Below are 19,153 nucleotides of genomic sequence, written 5' to 3'. Positions count from 1 at the left end.
AATAAAGAGGGAGACTTAATCACCATTAACAACCACATAATTGAAGAGAGTTTAAAAGAGGTTACAACGGAAGAGGAAGATGAAAAAGTCAATAGACATGTTGTTGAATGACTTTAGATATGGAAAAAGACTAATATACAACCCACCCGTGGGCAAACGTGATAGGTCACAATCTACTCGTGCAGTAAACTGAACAAGCTAGAAAAGCAACAATTTGATCAAAAAACAAGCCTTTTTCTCTATTTACTCCAACAATTAATAATAGTGCAAAAGCATAAATTTTGCAATGTAAAAAATTAAAGTAGGAAATACAATATCATTTTATTTAATATTCTTTCCGTTTCATAAAAATCACAACACTTTTTGCATAACTAACTTTGACCACAATATTAATGATATGTTATTAAGAAATATAAAAAGTTAATATAATGATTAATATACATAATGACTAATCCAAAAATAATTTATATGGCAGCATATTCTTTTATTTATTAATAAAACATTTAGTCAAAGTAAGCTTATGAATATTGCAAAAGTTCTCAAACTGTTGCGATTATTATAAAACGAAGGATTTATAAGTTTTGGCCCCCTTGAGTCTTGATTTCTGTTGGCTTCATTATTCTTGGAGGGAGCCCACTTTATCACCTTAATAAACTAATTTTGTTCTTCAATTGGCAAAATCATAATAAATTAACGAAAATGTCTAGTCAGCATGACATTTTTGTAATTATATCGACAACTTTGGGGCCCATATTTAATAACAAGTTATTGATTTATTTACAGTTTTAGAGTGATAAACCTGTATAATCTCGCGCTCTTGCCTCCTGGGTCTCAGGGCAAATCCAGGGGGTACACAGAGGTACAGTTGTACCCCCATTGTCCAAAAAATAAAAAGGAAAAAAAAATGTTAGCAAGGAGACCTGTTTTTTCAAATAACAGGTCTCTTAGGTACTTCCATACTCCATAGTATCAAGTCATACAATCTTGCGTGCAGCGCGCTATCTGTATGATAAAAATAAAAAGAGACTATTTTTATAAAAATAACTGTCTCTTAGGTACTGTCAAACAATCTAGCATGCACTATTGTCTGTATATTGAAATAAAAAGAGATCGATTTTTGTGGATAACTGGTATCTTAGGTGTGCTCTTTTGATTTGATTTAAAATCAACTTCTTTTTTTAAAAAAAAAAATTAAATAAAATTATTTTCTTCTAAAGAAATCCTATATGCTCATGGATGTGACAATAATTTTCTTTGCATTTTGTAATATATTTCTTTCACACAAATTTATATCAATTCTTTAAAAATAAAAAACCTTTAGTATGGTATTTTTCATTGTCTATCTCTTCTTGTACTACATATTGTGCAATTAATATACTCATGTGTTAAATATGGAAATATATCAAAGTAAGTGTATGTGATTAGTTATACATAATTAAATTATATTACAAGTACTTCGTACATTTTAGTGTATATGCATAGTCGTTAGCTTCAAATTATAATTTGTATGGCTGAAATCTTTATTTAAGTGTAACCTGTGATTATATAATTGGTTTCTTTGTTTTGTTCAATTATAGACAAATTTAGGGGTGGAATACACGCAATGACAAATAAGAGTAAGAGTGTGGAATTAATAATTAATTGAAAGTCTAGTATGGAAAATTTTGTGTTTTATAAATTTTTTTAACAAGCCTAATTCCGTACCCTCATACCTAAATTCCTGGATTCGTCACTGCTGGGTCTAACATGTCAGAGCCTGAGAGGTGCCCATTTAACACTGTCTTGTTTACCAAAAAAAAAAAGTACGCTTTTGGGCATTTAATAGGGGTTAGATATAAACAGGGTTTCTGCACACTTGAGTGACTGAATGTTATGGTAAGAGTACGTACTCTTGCACGAGGGCATTCAGTGTCTTTGTTGGAGTGCATATAGGCGCATAGGGCCTATGTATTTTGCATGCATATAGGAGGGCAATAGGGGATTCGGTGGTACATTTTCTCTCTTTTCATGGTACAGTGGTACATTTTTGTGTACTATTATGCATATATAATATATTAAAATATAAGTTGTCTGAATAGTACTTTTTATGTAGTATTATGCATGTAGTGGTACTTTTTGTCATCATATTTTCTACCACTGATTTTTCTAAGATTCCCATTATTTACAAAAATACCATCCTATTTGCAAGTGAAATATATAGGGCTTATGCGTCAATACTTATTCTCTTTGTTGTACGTATTAACATTACCAAGTCGTGATTGTACCAGTTAACGCATAGTTCTCATGACTTGACGCAAATATAGCGTGTATTATAAGGTAAAACTCGAAATTGAAAGATTAGACAAAGATTACTAAATAACAAATTAACCAGACAAAAATCCAAGGAACGAGTGGTGAATGGAGGTCCAAAGTCAAGTCCATAGAAAAGTAGTGGCCCGGAGTCAAGTCCATAGAAAAGTAGTAGAGATTATATGCATATCAACGTAACTGATTGCCTGAATGTACATTAAGAGATTCTTTAGTCCAAAAAATATTATTAATTCCAAAAAAAAAAAAAAAAAAAAAAAAGAAGAAAATTTATGCCGTGGGTTTGGGTAATGGCCTTTAACACCATCAATATACTTATACCATACTTGTTGATTTACAATCATGGATTAATTTTCTCCTTGGCTGCTGATGATGCTGCAAATTTGACTTCGTTAGCCGATAAAAGAGTTGCTGCAGGTATAATTAATCTCCTAATAACTTGCTTATACATTCAATTAATTATTATGAAGCTTTATTTAAATTATTGCAAGTACTACCTAAATTTGTAAGCTTTCATATATATTTTGTCTGTTCACTTTTAATGTCGTTTTTTAATGCATAATTTCAATTATTAATATCTTTTATTATTAATATGGAAACATTATAAAAATCTGATATCGATAAATCATAAATCGAGACGAATTTAACAAGATTCCACACATATGATTATATTTTTCCTTAACTATTAATTAACAAAGCTAGTTAAAATAAAATATATGAATAACGTAAAAGTTAAAGTCTTGCATTTTAACCATAAATAAAAGTTCCAACTGGTTTAATAAAAAAAAATTAATACATATTAAAATCCCAACTAGTAGCATCACATGACATTATTTATTTATTACTCATTTTGAGCCAATCAAAAAAATAAATAAGCAACATGCAAAATTAAAGTATACGCATATGTACTACTGTACTAGGATTGATGATTATGATTATAAATCCAAATCTTCTAACTATTCACCAAGTGTGTTGCTTATATGTATTTAAAAAATTAAAAATATTATAGTGGTCATCCTTAAAATGAGAAAGCATGCATAAGGGCGCAAATAATTGGGATTTTTCACTTAATTACCGCAGCTAAGGCAACTACGTAACTGAAACAAAGTATTGTAACCAAGACAGAAATTTGGTCTAACCATATAAGAAAAGGGATCACACTAAACATCATCTTTCGATGCAAGTATAAATAGTGAATACATGAGCAATAAGTGACCATCTAATTAATTACACATGCAATAAACCAATTCTTTAACAATCAATCATCAACCCAGGCCAAAGTGAACATGCAAGCACATACAATTAATCAACCCATGGCTTGGTTTGGTCATCACCTGATTCCTAGCTAAAGGACTACTCACTTATCATGGTGGAAAACATTCTAACAACAAAATCTAATTTTACCATTAATCTAACAAGTTGAGAGAAGTGATAATTAGAGATAATATAGGATAGAATGAACATGCAACAATAATTAAGCAAGGTTAAAAGAGAAGCTAGCAATTAAAAGTAATTAAATTAAAAGCAGAAAATCTTAAGTGGAATAAGACTACTGCTAGAAGCTTCAAAGTTGGAAAAATGGTTGAAATTAAGAAAACAAACTTCAATCAACTACTACAAATCATTGAGTTTGAGAGAATAATCTAAGTTAATCAAGAAGAAAGCTAAGAGACTAAGGGCCTATGAAAGTTTAAGGGAAAGAAGATTGTTCATAATGAGCTAAGGGAGGTATTTATACCCCCTCGTTTGAAGCGCCCGCTCCACTTAAGAGTGCACGCCCGCTCCTCTAGGATCAGGGGGGAGGCAGAATATGGTAGACATGGAGGAGTGTCCGCTCCTCAACTTCTGCGTACCTGCGCCTTTGTAAATGAGTAGGAGATACGGTAACTACATGAGGGGCTAGGTAGATCCTCTCCTAACACTACAAGAAAATTGGTCATTTTTTACCAAAAATTTCGTCGGAAACACCCGGTCGGAAAACCCGTTTCCGACGAAATTTCCGTCGGAATCGGTTGTCGGAACAACTTTTGTAGGGAAAATGACCTTTTCGACGGAAATTTCGTCAGAAACACTTTTTCGACGGAAATTCCGATGAAATTCAATCGTCGGAAGAGATTTTCCGGCCCAGGAAAAGTCTGTTGGAAATTGTCGATGGAATGTATTCCGGCGGAAATTTCCAACGAAAATTCTGTTGGAAACCCCTGCCAAAAACAAAAAAAATAAAAAAGACGCTCCACCACCAGTAATGCCACCGGCCACCACCATCGCCTTAACCCATGACTTGGCCTGTCTCCAGATCTACATCCCTAACCCTAAACCCACCACAACCTAAACCCACCCAACCTAACCCAGATCTACATTCCTAACCCACCCACGCAACCACCACTCTCTTTCCCCAACCACACCATGCATGCAAACCATCCGCCCAGACCTTGGCACAACCCACGACCACTACCAGCCCCAACCCCACACCACGACCACCAACCTAAACCCACTCTTTCACTCCTCCTCGACACAACTCACGACCAACACCATAACTTAAAAATTATAATTAAAAAAAAAAAACAAAACCAAAACAAAAAAATTAATTATACAACAAAACAATACCAAGATCTACAACCCTAACCCACCCACGAAACCACCAACTAACCCAAACCACCATATCCATATCGAATTAAAAATTAAATTAAATAAAATTAATTTAAAAATCGAAATCATACCGTAAAAGTCGAATAATTACCTTAAAATCGGTAATGGCTTTGAATTACACCTCAAATATGGCTAAAAAGGCCAAATTCGACCATGAAAACTCTAGATCTAGAGTTTTCATGGCTGAATTTGGCCTTAAAAACCTCTAACTTGTTTTTTAAAAACCGTAAAAACTCTAGATCTGATGTTGGCGGTGTTGATGGCGGTGGACGAGCAAGTGTTGGGGAAAGAGAAAAAGATAGGGAAAGGAGAAAGAGAAAGGGGGAAAGAGAAGTGGAGAGAGAAAGAGAGGGGGCAGAAAGGGTTAGATTTAGAATTTTATTTTATTTTAAATAAATATTCAGACAGAAATTTCTTCGGAAAATTCCGACGGATTTATATATCGTAGGAAAGTTAACTTCCCGACAGAATATTCCGTCGGAAAGAACAAATCTTCCAAGGGATTTATATTCCGTCGGAAATTTCCGACGGGTTTTTTCAATTTATCGGAAATATCCGACGGAACATAAATTCGTCAGAAATTTCGATTCCGGTAGATTTACGTGTCCGTCGGAATTAAGCTGTTTTCTTGTAGTGTAAGCTTGTCGTGCATTGTTTTAGAGCTTCTTTCGCTTTGTCAACCGCAACTTATCTTGTACACCTGCAAACACGATCAAACACAAAAGAGATGGAAATACCCAAAAGACTACAATTATGTACACACGGGGTTAGAAAAGGCATAAAATAGGGAAAAGGCTACAAGTTTCAGGTTGAAAACACCTCCTAAAGTGGACATATAAACCACTAATCAAATTCTTCCAAGTTATTCAATTGCTTGCCCCCAAGCAATTTACCATGAACAAAAGAAACTAGTCCACTCAAAGAAAAGCACATGCATAGATAAAACAATTTTGGACCCTGATTAATAACCACCAATCATATCGATACACCCAACTTATGCCCAATTAACGCTCTCATGACCTTTAGCTTGCCTACACTTCCTTGGATAAGTTTTGGCTCAAACTTTCTGGTCGTGGCCGCATCCGCGATGGTCAGAAGGAGTTCCTTTGTGAATTTTCTTTATGTCTAGAAAAAGAAGTTTAACAATTACTTTTGCAAACCACGGCCTGTTAGCTTGCTTCAAGCCATGAAGGGACATTTTCAAGATCACACCTTCGTTTTATGAGAACACCGTACCATCAAGAACCTTAGCTTCATATATACTTCTTCAGTTAAATCCCCATGAAGAAAGGCAGTATTTATGTCTAACTGATGAACTAACCAATAACAATATTAATAGTTTAACATTAATAAAATATTTTATATCAAAAATTGATATGATGAAAATTTATGCCAATATCTATCTAAAAACATTTTACATGATAATTTTTATATTATACATTTGTTTAAAACCATAGTTACATTTAATTTATAATGAGTGAAAAGAGTAAAGTGAATCGATTATTATGAGATAGAAGGAATAATACTTCCAAATATCATATATTAAATAGTTAAATATGTGTAATTATGTACTATGTTTTTAATTTGAAAATATTAGTATTTGATAAAATTGTACATTCTGACTAATCCAACAATATATATTACATGATAGTATTTTATTATTGTAAAATAGTAAAAATATAGTTAAAGTTAATACAGAGTATTCGAATGAACGAATTTTATTTTAAGAAACTCAGTTATACATTTGAAAATTTGTGAAAAACTACATTATAAAAAAATTATGTAATTATATACCTTATATATAAGACGCAAAATGATGTATATCACCACCTTATGCCGAAGTTCTCCCTGTTCACCAAGTTTTCTGACATGTACATCTCACTTGACATTTAAAGACCCCAATTCTCACCTTTTTTTAAAAACCCTTATTAACTTATTTTAATAACTCTAATTGGAGTCAATAAATGTCACATGAGAGGCACGTGATAGGTGAACGCTGGAAAATTAGTTCAACAGAGAAATATGGCATAGGTAGCAAATTAATTACAAAATTTTGTGTTTTAAGGTCGTTAATTACAACATTTCATTATAAGCTAAGGTAATTTTCTTTTAAATTTCAACAAAAAAATCTTTTTCGAATGTAACATTTTATAATTTATACTTGTCATTATAATCATTTCAGTGTATGGTTTTCGAATAGGTATGGAAAAGTCTCTCTAATTCTACATAGAAATACAATCAATCTCATTCTTAAATATGAGTTTTTGTTCATGCATGTTTTTCTTTACGATCCCTACCATAGTACCACTTGGTACTACGGAATAGGTATGAATGTAAAATCATGAAGAATAAAAATTTAGGATTCTTCTTGGATGATCATGGGAATAAAAAATTGATGTTCTTAGCAAATTTACGTATAAATTCATTTCCATTACCATTGGCTATCAGACGGCGTGTAAAAGCCATACTTTTTAGAAGTAAAAACTAGCAAAGTATTGTAGGCTTGTAGCATAGATAAACAAGTTCAATTTTGGTTTACTAATTACTTAGCTATATTGCGTAGATACCATGAGTAGTGTGTATATTGATTATCTGCGCTGTTTTAGAGTTCCATTTGTTAATTTTTTTCCATTACATATGCATATAAGGTGATTGTTTGGTGTTCCATCATATCTTTGAAGTATGTGTAGAATAATGGAGAGAGACAGCTCAGCACCCATATTAGATGGAAAATACAAGTTAATTGATTAATTGATAGAAATAGGAAATTCAGATTGCAGTTAGTACAGTTCTACTAATGTACAGTTCTACTAATTTGTGGATTTCATGTCTTAAGGGACGGTAAAATACAAAATTTCCATAATAAAAATAATGGAGAGATGTAATGATGTTACCGAGTTCATTGCAGTTTGGCTGATTGCTGACTTGCTAAGTGGAATGTTATTGTTCTCCCGTTACATTAGAATTGGGATAGAAATTACTTCGTTCCCTGACTGCTACGTATAGAGGATTTATCATCATGATAAGTTACTCCCTATATGTTTGTAGCAAACAATAGAATTTCTGGTGTTTAAGCTTTTGATTGCATTGAGCACCATAATTGTTTGATTAATAAATTGCTATGTAAAGCGTATTTATTCAACTTAGCTATACATATGCTAACGGGTTTCTTTCGAATTGAATTTGAAGGTTTCATCAGCATTGACTGTGGAATGGTGGGAGATCCACAATACAGCAAAGACAATGGCGTATATTACACTTCAGATATAGGATTCATAAACACTGGAACAAACATGGATGTACAAGTCGACTACCAGTCTAGTCATTGGCCAATGTATAACACGGTTAGGAGTTTCCCAGATGGTAGCAGAAATTGTTACACTTTGAAACCTTTACAGGGCAAGAACACACATTATTTGATCAGAGCTCGTTTCCACTATGGAAATTATGATGGCCTGAACAGGAAACCGCGGTTTGATTTGTATATTGGAGTTAATTATTGGGCGACAGTAAAATTTATCAGTGTTGAAAATAAACCCTTTTATGAGATTATATATACCTCCCCTGTAGATCTAATATATGTATGTTTAGTGAACACTGGATCAGGGACACCTTTTATTTCAGGGTTGGAGTTGAGGCCTCTGAACAATTCAATATACAAATCCCCTAAAGGGGCACTAGCGTTTTATTTGCGCTTGGATGCTGGCATATCAGTTACGGATACAGATCCACTAAAGGGGCATTATTCCAGGTATTTCCTTCATGCTAACTATGCACATCATGTATTAACATAGGGCAAGATTGCATTGTAGGTAATAAATTAATGGTATGAATGGTATGATACAAAGGGTGTATGTGAAATACAGAGGGACCTTTCACCGAGGCCATTTGGGGCCTGGCCCCAGTTAATTATTGTAATTAATTAATTATTGAGCTTTAAATCCTATATTTACTTACAAACATTGGAATGTAGTGATTAGTTTTGAGCAATAGGTAAAAGAACAAAATCTTGGCCCCTTTTATTTCGGCCCAGATCCACCACTGGTGAAATATGTCTTATACACAAGCTTAAAATTTCTAGTTTAGAAATCTAAGTGATTCCTCCTACCAATTATTTCAAGAATGGAATCTCACTTGGATTATGACAGTTTATTAGTCCAAGGTATCATGGTGCTCTTTACCTTAATCATGCATAGCCTTTAATATCACGAAGTTTTCGTAGTCTTAGTTTGAAAGTCGTCCTTTTTTTAATCATTCTAATAACTTATGATATCTCTGTGGAAATTTCAGTATCAAAGATGATCCGTATGATCGACCATGGGCTCTGGCTAATAAGTTATGGGCATCTTGGGACTCTTTGAGCTCTAATGCATCCATGAATTTCTCATTCACAGACGCTTATGAATTGCCACCTTCAGTTTTAAAGACAGCCGCCATACCTGAGCATGGTGGTGATTCCCTAATGTTTGATTGGAATTATTCATCAATAACTGGCTCATATCAAGTTTACTGGCACTTTGCTGAAATTCTGAAGCTGGGAATCAATGATTCAAGAGAATTTTCAATATCTATGTCTGGAAATTTTGAATCAGGAAAAATTAGTCCCGAATATGGACGACCCATAACGGTTGTTTCTCCGGTTACACAATTTGATGAATCTCAGCTTAAGTTTAATATTATGAAGACTTCAAACTCAACACTCCCTCCGATTCTCAATGCTCTGGAAATATATAAAGTTTTGGACCTCCCTGCATCAGCGACATACCAAAAGGATGGTACATTTAAAATTTAATTATTATGTATAACTACTTGCATTTATGTTACACTAAGGCGACTAAGCCACTTCAAAAATATACTTACTGAGGTTAAAACTGAGCCCTTTCTCCTAAGAAAAAAAAGTAAAATAAAAGCCAAATTTAGGGGCTACAAATGGCAGCCCAGGTAACTGATCTGGTAACTGATCTGATCAAATGTTTAGTAGAGAGATTGTATTTAATTTCCTTTTAACTCTCAATAGATAGGTTGATCTTTCCTAAATAGTATACGTATAAAAAAAACACTAGTTTGATATTTATGTTATCCGATTTCTGCATGTGTTTATTCCCTAACCAGATATTTTCCGCTTATGTTATGCCAGTGGATGCTATTCTGAATGTGAAGATGAATTACACTGTGCCAAAAGATTGGCAAGGAGATCCTTGTCTTCCTCATGCTCCCTGGGATGGTTTAAATTGCAGCAATAGTGTTGACAATCACCCCCCACGAATAATTTCTCTGTGAGTCTAAATTTTACTACCTTTGTTTCATAATAATCGCAAGAGTTTTGACTTAAGCATTAATTTATATGCTTACTTTGAATATACTTTTTACCAATACCAAAAAAAAAAAAAAAAATTGTCTGATAAATATTTTCATTATAATTAACCTTTTGTACTTATTAATAATAAATCGGAAAAATACACTTTGTTAATCCCAACTTTGCCTAATTTACTTTAAATAATTCTAACTATCGATTATTTTACGATAATCCTAACTTTCACCTTCGTTATCTTCTAAGAGCACTAACAATGGTGAGCTAAAAATTTGCTCATGGGCATTTTGGGTGGGCATAAAATTTGATCATGCAATACAATGGTGAACAAATGAGAAAAAGCCAAAAACTGCTCATGAGCATTTCTGAAAATGCCCAAAACTTGAGCATTTTTGAAGATGAATAGTGCTCTGGTGGACCCCACAATTTGCAATGGTTATATTTTTTGTAATTCAAATTTTTAAATAAATATTTATTAAAAAAAAATTAAAATTACCAACGGTCATAAAATTTAATTATCTATAAATAGACATGCATTTTGGTATATTTTGGTATAATTTCAGAAATACCATAAATCCTCCATATTCTTTATTTTAACGATAAAAACGACACAAATAAAAAAAAAATAAGTTACACAAATTTAGACTAGTTTTTATTTATTTGGAGTAATATTGTTAAAATATAAATGAAATTAATAAATAAAGAAGTGTTGTGTAGGAGAGAGAAAGTAATGGTGGGGTATTGAAAAAGTAAGAGAGAGAGAGTAGTGGACAAGCATTTTTTTTGCTCACCATTGGGAGAGAAATTGTGAAAAAAATTTGCCCATGGGCAAAACAGATTTGTTGAGAGAGAAAGTGGGTGGAAAATTTTTTGCTCACCATTGAGAGTGGTCTAACAATCCCAAGACCGGTTACCTGCTAAGAAGTGTATTTTTTTTTTTTTAGTAATTAAGATGCCACATATCACACATTGATTGGTCCAAAAAAATAAAAAATAAAAATAAAAAAAAACCACAACCACCCCTCTTTCCCAACTCTGGCCACCAGAAAACCTTCTCCAGGCCCATCCCCTCTTCCCTAGCGCCATCGGATTCCACCCTTTCCCTCATCCACCACCAATACCGTCCCCAACAGCCACCCCCTCACCCCTAACCCGCGACCGCACAACCATAACCCCCAACAAAACCCGCTGCCGCACCGCCCAAACCCTTCAATAAAACCCGCTACCTCACCGCCCAAACCCATCAACAAAACCCGCTGACGAGTGAGTCGGGAGGTGAGTTTTGTGGGGTTTCCGGAAGGAGGAGATGTGGTGAGATGTAGTTAATGAGAGGGGAGAAGTCGTTGCAGTTGCGAGATTGTGAGAAGTCATTTTGGAATTCGGTAGTGAGGTGGTCGTTTCTGGCTCGCATGATCGGGGTAGGGGTGCCGTTTGGGGGCTGGAGGAGGTGGCTACTTAATTTTTCTTTATTTATTTTTTTTGTTTTTTTTTTTTAATTTTTTTGGACTACTCACAATCCAACATGTGTCCAGCAACCTACAATAACAGATTGTTGTCTTTTGTTAACCGGTTTGGGATTGTTAGAAGAAAATGGAGGTGAAAAAAAGTTGGGATTATTGTAGAATAATCGATAGTTGGGATTATTTAAAGTAAATTTGGCAAAATTGGAATTAGTAAAGTGTATTTTTCCTAATATATTATTAAGAATATTATAGGTCAAAGTTGTGTATAAACATCTGTGTCAGTCAAAGTGTTGTGATTATTATGAAATAGAGGGAATGCTACTTTAGAATCAGTATATGCATTTTTTTTAAATAGACACAAATTACAGGAATTTGGCTCACAGCGGTTTGACCGGAGATATACCTCATTCATTGTCCGCACTAACATCTTTAGTCTACTTGTGAGTATATACGACTTCTTTACACTTGAGATTTATTAGAAGTAGAAAATATGTACTGCATAATATATGATTTGATATGTTATGTAACGAATTAAACCAAGTTGCATATTTTTTTAGGGATCCTTCAATTTCCTCCAATCTCATGCATGGTGTTATAACATGATTTCTTGAGGTTATCTACGTTTGGCTGCCAAATGTTAAGCCAAGCTAACTACTACTAGAATTTTCTACAGGGAATTAAGGGAACATCAGCTTGTGATCAGGCCGTATAAGTGTGAATAATATTTGCAACAAATTACCTTAGATACTAATGTGATATATTCTTGTGCAGCATTGATATCCCCGAAAGCTTATACTGGTGGTTATTTAAATGCACAACGTTACATAATATAACTCATTGTTTACTTTCTTAGTACTCATATTCTATGGTAAACTCTTGGTTATTGTGTTTGTGCTTCATTCAGGAATCTTTCACACAATAGCTTGACCGGGGTCATACCTGATTTTCTGGCTGAGTTACCATCTCTGCGTACAATGTAAGTTCTTCAAAAAGTTGAATATCGAATTGAAGTTGCTCTGTGAATTTAAGATTTGTAGTTAACCTGTTTACTCCAATTCTATCAGAGATTTAACAAGTAACAATCTTGTTGGCCGAGTTCCAATAGCACTCAGCAAAAAGAAAGAGGATGGCTCATTAAATTTGAGGTTCGGTCATCACTAGTAGATTTCTAAGCTACATGAAAATTAGTAATATCTTTATATGTGCCACAAATCAGCAATCTTGACATAGTAGTTTGAGAGATTTCTAATAACAATTTAAATTTTAGAAGTTCCTAACTACTACTCCCCCCTCCCAAATCCCCTTCTCTAGTTTGGAGGACAATCCAGGTCTTTGTTCGTCGAACTCATGCAAGAAGAAGAATCCAAAGAAGATCGCAGTTATTTTAGCTGCAACAGTATCTCTTATTTTCATCTTCGTTGCTATAGGAGTATACTACAAATATAAACAAAAGAAACCAGGTATCCATTTTTTTTGGTACTCATGATACTTGTACTTTACAGTATCTTGAACTTTAACGAGGAGGACCTGTCTCTAACGTAGACATCACCAAAGTAGTGTATGTGAAGGTAGAGTCATGGTCATCCCTTACACCATTTATGGTATGAGCACACTCAATTGAACATCCAAAAACTAAATATGGGGCAATTTAAGGGCAATGTTGTAAGAGTGTCTTATTATTATATTAACGAGGTTAGGTTGCTTATTAGGTGTTGTGTGGTGACTTGCAGGGCCGTTTCTCAGTTTTTAGGGGCCTAAGGGCAAACTAATAATTAGGGGCCCTATAAATTTGGGTGTTTGCGTGATATACTAAATATACATTTAATTTCTTAAACAACTATACTTAAAACTAGTACTCCCTCCGGCCCATTATTTCGTGCCTATTTCATTAAAAACACGGTAATTAAGGAGAATGGTGGAAGTAGGAGAATATTCTATTGGAAAGACAAAAAGTAGATAATATTGTATGGGATAGATAAAAAGTAGAGAATATTGTATGAATAAGAGAAAAAGTAAGTAATCATTTTTTTGGTATATTTGCATTTTGTATGGAAAAGATAAAAAAAGTAAGTAATGATTTTTTGGGTATATGTGTATTTTGTATGGGAAAGATGAAAAATAAGTAATGATTATGGGCTATTTTTAGAAATAGGCACAACATTTTGGAACGCCCAAAAACGAATACAGGCACAAAATTATGGGACGGAGGGAGTATTAACTTAAAGTGCGAATACGCTACAGTTCAAATAAAAATGTTATTCTATAAAATTCATTAACCGAAAAAAAAAAAAAAAAAAAAAACAGGTCAGTAGGGTGAAACTTGGGAGTATCATATATTACCTTGGATATACACAAAATAAATAGTGTTATTACACTTTTTATAAGATTTATTAGAAATTTTATACCCTATTTGTCCCAGTTTATACTTTATGTATTCTATTTTTGGTGTTTTAAAATGTGGTTAACGTTCTAGTTTACATACTTTTATAATATTTCCTTTGTTTTTTTAAGTTCCTTAACTTGTTTTTGTACAATATTAAGAGACAAGAGAGTAGTAAATAAGAAAATTGGAAGCCGACTATAAAAAAAAAAACTCAAAAGGCTCAAAAAATGAGGGGGGAAATTGAAACAAATACAAGAAGAAAACAAGTAAAAATAAAGAGTTCTTATAAATTTCCCAAAAAAAATAATAATAAAAAAAAAAAAAAAAAAAAAAGCAAATGGTTAAAATAGAAAGAAGAGTAGATTAAAAATAAAGAAAGAAGTAGAATTGAAAAATGAAACAAAAATATGAATAACTTAAATGTTTTGTTATTTGTAACAATTTTTATTTTTATTTTTATTTTTATTTTATTTTATTTTTTTTCTATGTATAGTAAGGGTAAGAATTAATATACCAGTTTTAGAAATTGAATTTCCCAGATTATTAGAGATTCACCCTAAATGTGGCCTAGAATCAAAAACATACTTTATCTTGTCAATTGACTACGTTACTTAATTTAGACCTTCACCCAACATTTTGCTATCTCAATAATAGATCTAGAAGTAGTAATCAACTAATAGCAACATATGATTAGCCGTGCAACTTTGAAAAGCACTATGATATGGTGGATAAAGAGGATAGGATCATTTTATTGGGTATTCTGCAAGTCACTAATGTTATTTTAAATTTATACTCCTCCGTCTCCAAATGTTTTTTTTTAAATGGAGTTAGGTTAAGGTTAAAGATTCCTACCCGAAAACGACCCACGTAACTCGAAAATATTTTTGGGTCAAAATTAAGTCGGGTTCACCCGAATTCGACCTGATAACCAAAAACTGGATAAGTAATGTAAAAAAATTCCTAAAGAAACCTAATGAAATTAGCCCAAGCCCATATATAGGTCCATATAAAAACAAAAACCCTAAATCCTTTCAAACTCACTCCTCTCATCAGCTGTAAGAAGTCCACTTTCTCTCTCTCATTGTCTCATGCTTCATTCTTCTCTCAATTTTCTCTCTCTTCAATTCACAAGAAATCAATTCCTAAAATCCTTTGCAAGTTCAAGTGTTCCTCCTTCATGTCTTCCTCTCCTTCACGCAAATCAAGTTTTAAGTTGCAAGTGTTTTACACTTTCATCAATTTATAATGTAGTTTGCTGATTTCAAAATTTTATTTTATTTTATTTTATTTTATTTTTAATTTTTTTTTAACGTTATTATATTGTTTTGCTTTTAGATTTTTGTTGTTGTTAAATTAAAAGTTTAATACACTTAAGATTCTATTTTTAATTTATGTTGTTGTTTTGTTGATATAATTTATGCGGTTTACCAAATTTATACGGTCTTGTTCATATAATTTATACGATTAACCTAATTGAAGCACGGAACCTAATATCATATTATTATTAGAAGAGGTCAATTTCAGATTAAAGCACCTTGATTTAAAATTAAACATAAAATCAGGTCAAACAAGGTCATTTTCGGGTTGACCCGAACCCGAAAATATCAGGTTCGGGTTGGGGTTTTTAACCCGAAAAGTTAAATGGATCAGGTTCGGGTTGGGGGTAGCTAACCTGAAACCTGTTGACCCGAACACGAACCCAACCTGACCCGACCTGATCCGTTTGCCAGCCCTACATAGAAGAAAAGGGATATGAATGTTCGATTGTCTACAAACAGAAGCAAATGATATCGTTTGATTGTCTCTGAAAATAAGCGATATTATTCGATTATGAAGTTCTAGATAGCTACTACAAGAGGGGGGGTGAATTGTAGTATAGGTGAAGTAGTAAACTTTTTGTGGAATTAAAACAATGTAAAACAATTCAGAGAAATGATATAGGCTTTTTGAAATTTCCACTATGTAAATCAAACTCTTTTACAAAGTGAATAATAAACTCGGACTAATTAAGTTCCACAAGAACGGAACTTGTTCCCAACTCTCTCAGAAGTTTCGACTTTGAAACTTCCTTTACCTCACAAGTTAAAACTCTCACAAATACCCCAAGTCCCAATTACAGTAAGTAATACAAGGCCTAACGTACAAGGGAATATAAGAAGTATTTAGGAACTCTCTCACGCTATTGGATAAAATGCTCACTGGAATAATAATGCTCAAAAATTGTGTTACTTGCTGAGATAGATTGCATGTATTTATAGAGGAAGCAAAGTCACTAGACACCTCCCATAACTCCCACGTACACATGTCTCCAAGTAGTGGAGAGCAAGTGACAAGTGGTGGACATTGGTGTCTTCCTTTGCTTGCTCACCAATCCACAACTACCTCAACAAAAACTCCTATATTTTAGCCATGAAAAACCGAATGAAGTTTATGATAAAAACCGGTAGGTTTGGTTTATTTAAAAAGATATTTTTTGTTTAAAAAGATAATTTAATAAATAAATTAATTTGATTAATTTATTTATAAAACAATAATATAAAATATCCTTTTTATTCTTAAACAATCTTATTATAACATTATTTATCATATTCCTTCAAAACCAGTTTTATATTCCAATTGAACATTATATATTTTAACCTATATAATAAGGTGCCTCACTGAGTTCCAAAAGCCAACTTATATTCTAAGTACTTACACATAATCTAGAATCTGGGTTTGCACGTTGTACTTGTGTGAATGCTACTCCGCATTCCTAAACTTGTGTGAATGCTACTCCGCATTCTTGATTTAGTGCTCATACTTCGAAATGATCCTTGTTGCATGAACCTTTCATTTATCAAAGATTTAAAACATTCATTAGTCGAGTTTGTCAGTTTGTTCATCAAAACCATAAGGGTCAACAATATTCCCACCTTTTTGATGATGACAAACACTGACAAACTTAGGTAAGTAAACAACGTCCAAGCATGCATTTAAAAAAAACTTTAAAAACAAAAAATAAAACAAGCATACGACACAGAGACTTGATATAAATAAGTTAGTCCCAATTCAACCAAGTGTGTAATCTTTGAGATAGAATGTTATCGGGTTTCAAATAAGTGGGGGTTTCATATTCTATATTTATACCAAATGATTGAAGCAGAACAGTAAGAACAGGACCATAAGGAATTGTGGCCTTTTCATCATAAAAGATTAGATGCTCTATCATTAAAGGTAGAAAATTGATTTGAATTTTCTTAGCAAGTCAAAAGATGATTGTTGCATCAAGAAGTGAAACTGTAGTACGTTTTTGCAACTTAGGCACAATACCTTTCCAAGTAAAGGTGAATAGCAATTTGTGAAGTTGAGACAGAAATTTGTGGTGTGAAGTAACAACTCTCGGATTTCCTCCTAATAATTTAGGATTTTAGACTCATTGTACTGACCTATCTTAACTGATTGTTTATGTTTAATATAAGAACTTGTTCCCAACTCTCTCAGAAGTTTCGACTCTGGAACTTCCTTTACCTCACAAGTTACAACTCTCACAAATACCCCAAGTCCCAATTACAGTAAGTAATACAAGGCCTAACGTACAAGGGAATATAAGAAGTATTTAGGAACTCTCTCACGCTATTGGATAAAATGCTCACTGGAATAATAATGCTCAAAAATTGTGTTACTTGCTGAGATAGATTGCATGTATTTATAGAGGAAGCAAAGTCACTAGACACCTCCCATAACTCCCACGTACACATGTCTCCAAGTAGTGGAGAGCAAGTGAAAAGTGGTGGACATGGGTGTCTTCCTTTGCTTGCTCACCAATCCACAACTACCTCAACAAAAACTCCATTATTTTAGCCATGAAAAACCGAATGAAGTTTGTGATAAAAACTGGTAGGTTTGATTTATTCAAAAAGATATTTTTTGTTTAAAAAGATAATTTAATAAATAGATTAATTTATTTATAAAACAATAATATAAAATATCCTTTTTATTCTTAAATAATCTTATTAAAACATTATTTATCATATTCCTTCATAATCAGTTTTATATTCCAATTGAACGTTATTTATTTTAACCTTTATAATAAGGTGCCTCACTGAGTTCCAAAAGCCAACTCATATTCTAAGTACTTAAACATAATCTAGCATCTGGGTTTGCACGTTGTACTTGTATGAATGCTACTCCGCATTCCTAAACTTGTACATGCTACTTCGCATTCTTGATTTAGTGTGCCTACTCTGGAACGATCCTTGTTGCGTGAACCTTTCATTTACCAAAGACCTAAAACATTCATTAGTCGAGTTTGTCATTTTGTTTATCAAAACCATAAGGGTCAACAATATTCCCCCTTTTTTATGATGACAAACACTGACAAACCTAGGTAAATAAACATCGTCCAAGCATGCATTTAAAAAAACTTTAAAAACAAAAAATAAAACAAGCACCACCACCAAGCACTACGAAATCACCCAACACCACCACTTAGCACCACGAAACCACCACCACCACCACCACCAAGCACCACGAAACCACCCAACACCAACACCTAGCACCACGAAAGTACCCAACACCACCACCTAACACCACGAAACCACCCAAAACCACTACCACCTAGCAGCGAACCCACTTACCACCCAGCACCACGAAACACCGAACACACCACAATCCAGCATCACCAACAACCACAACCCTAAAACCCACAACCCACGAACCCAAAACCACAAAAATCACAACCGAAGAACCCAAAACCTACAACCCTGAACTCGAACCTAGAACCCTAAAACCCACAACCCACGAAACCATAATCCACGAATCGACGAACCCAAAAATCCTGCCCCTGAGAAAAACGCAACCTTAAAAATATGAACGAAAGGGATGTAAATGACAAACTAATGCCTTCTATATCATCAATTAAAGATTTAATTGGTCAAATTTAACCATCAAAACCCCAAATGTAGAGTTTTCATGATTAAATTTTACCATAAAACCTTCAAATTTGAGTTTCAGCGGCAATGACGAAACAATAAAAAAAAAAAGGAAGAGAGAGAAAACGGA

The 19,153-nt window shown here is 33.4% G+C and overlaps 1 protein-coding gene across 3 annotated transcripts in view; it reads left to right on the top strand.

The window, feature by feature from the left end:
• Positions 1-2,395: 2,395 nt before the first annotated feature.
• The window catches only part of LOC110729902 (putative leucine-rich repeat receptor-like serine/threonine-protein kinase At2g19230), a 33,893-nt gene continuing 17,135 nt past the window's right edge, over positions 2,396-19,153 (top strand). Inside the window, exons 1-8 of one of the 3 annotated variants that reach the window (XM_021909689.1) lie at positions 2,396-2,724; positions 8,146-8,707; positions 9,247-9,731; positions 10,094-10,232; positions 12,099-12,170; positions 12,635-12,706; positions 12,795-12,875; positions 13,042-13,190. In XM_021909689.1, coding sequence (XP_021765381.1) covers positions 2,580-2,724; positions 8,146-8,707; positions 9,247-9,731; positions 10,094-10,232; positions 12,099-12,170; positions 12,635-12,706; positions 12,795-12,875; positions 13,042-13,190 — 1,705 coding nt within the window. In that variant the 5' untranslated portion in view covers positions 2,396-2,579. The remainder of the gene's footprint in view (positions 2,725-8,145; positions 8,708-9,246; positions 9,732-10,093; positions 10,233-12,098; positions 12,171-12,634; positions 12,707-12,794; positions 12,876-13,041; positions 13,191-19,153) is intronic. The other 2 variants (XM_021909690.1, XR_002512971.1) reach the window with 2 other exon arrangements.

This window comes from Chenopodium quinoa, unplaced genomic scaffold, assembly GCF_001683475.1.
Source record: "Chenopodium quinoa cultivar QQ74 unplaced genomic scaffold, ASM168347v1, whole genome shotgun sequence".
Classification (NCBI taxonomy): Eukaryota; Viridiplantae; Streptophyta; class Magnoliopsida; order Caryophyllales; family Amaranthaceae; genus Chenopodium; species Chenopodium quinoa.
Note: the sequence above shows the minus strand (reverse complement) of the source record. Positions and strands in the feature narration are given on the sequence as shown.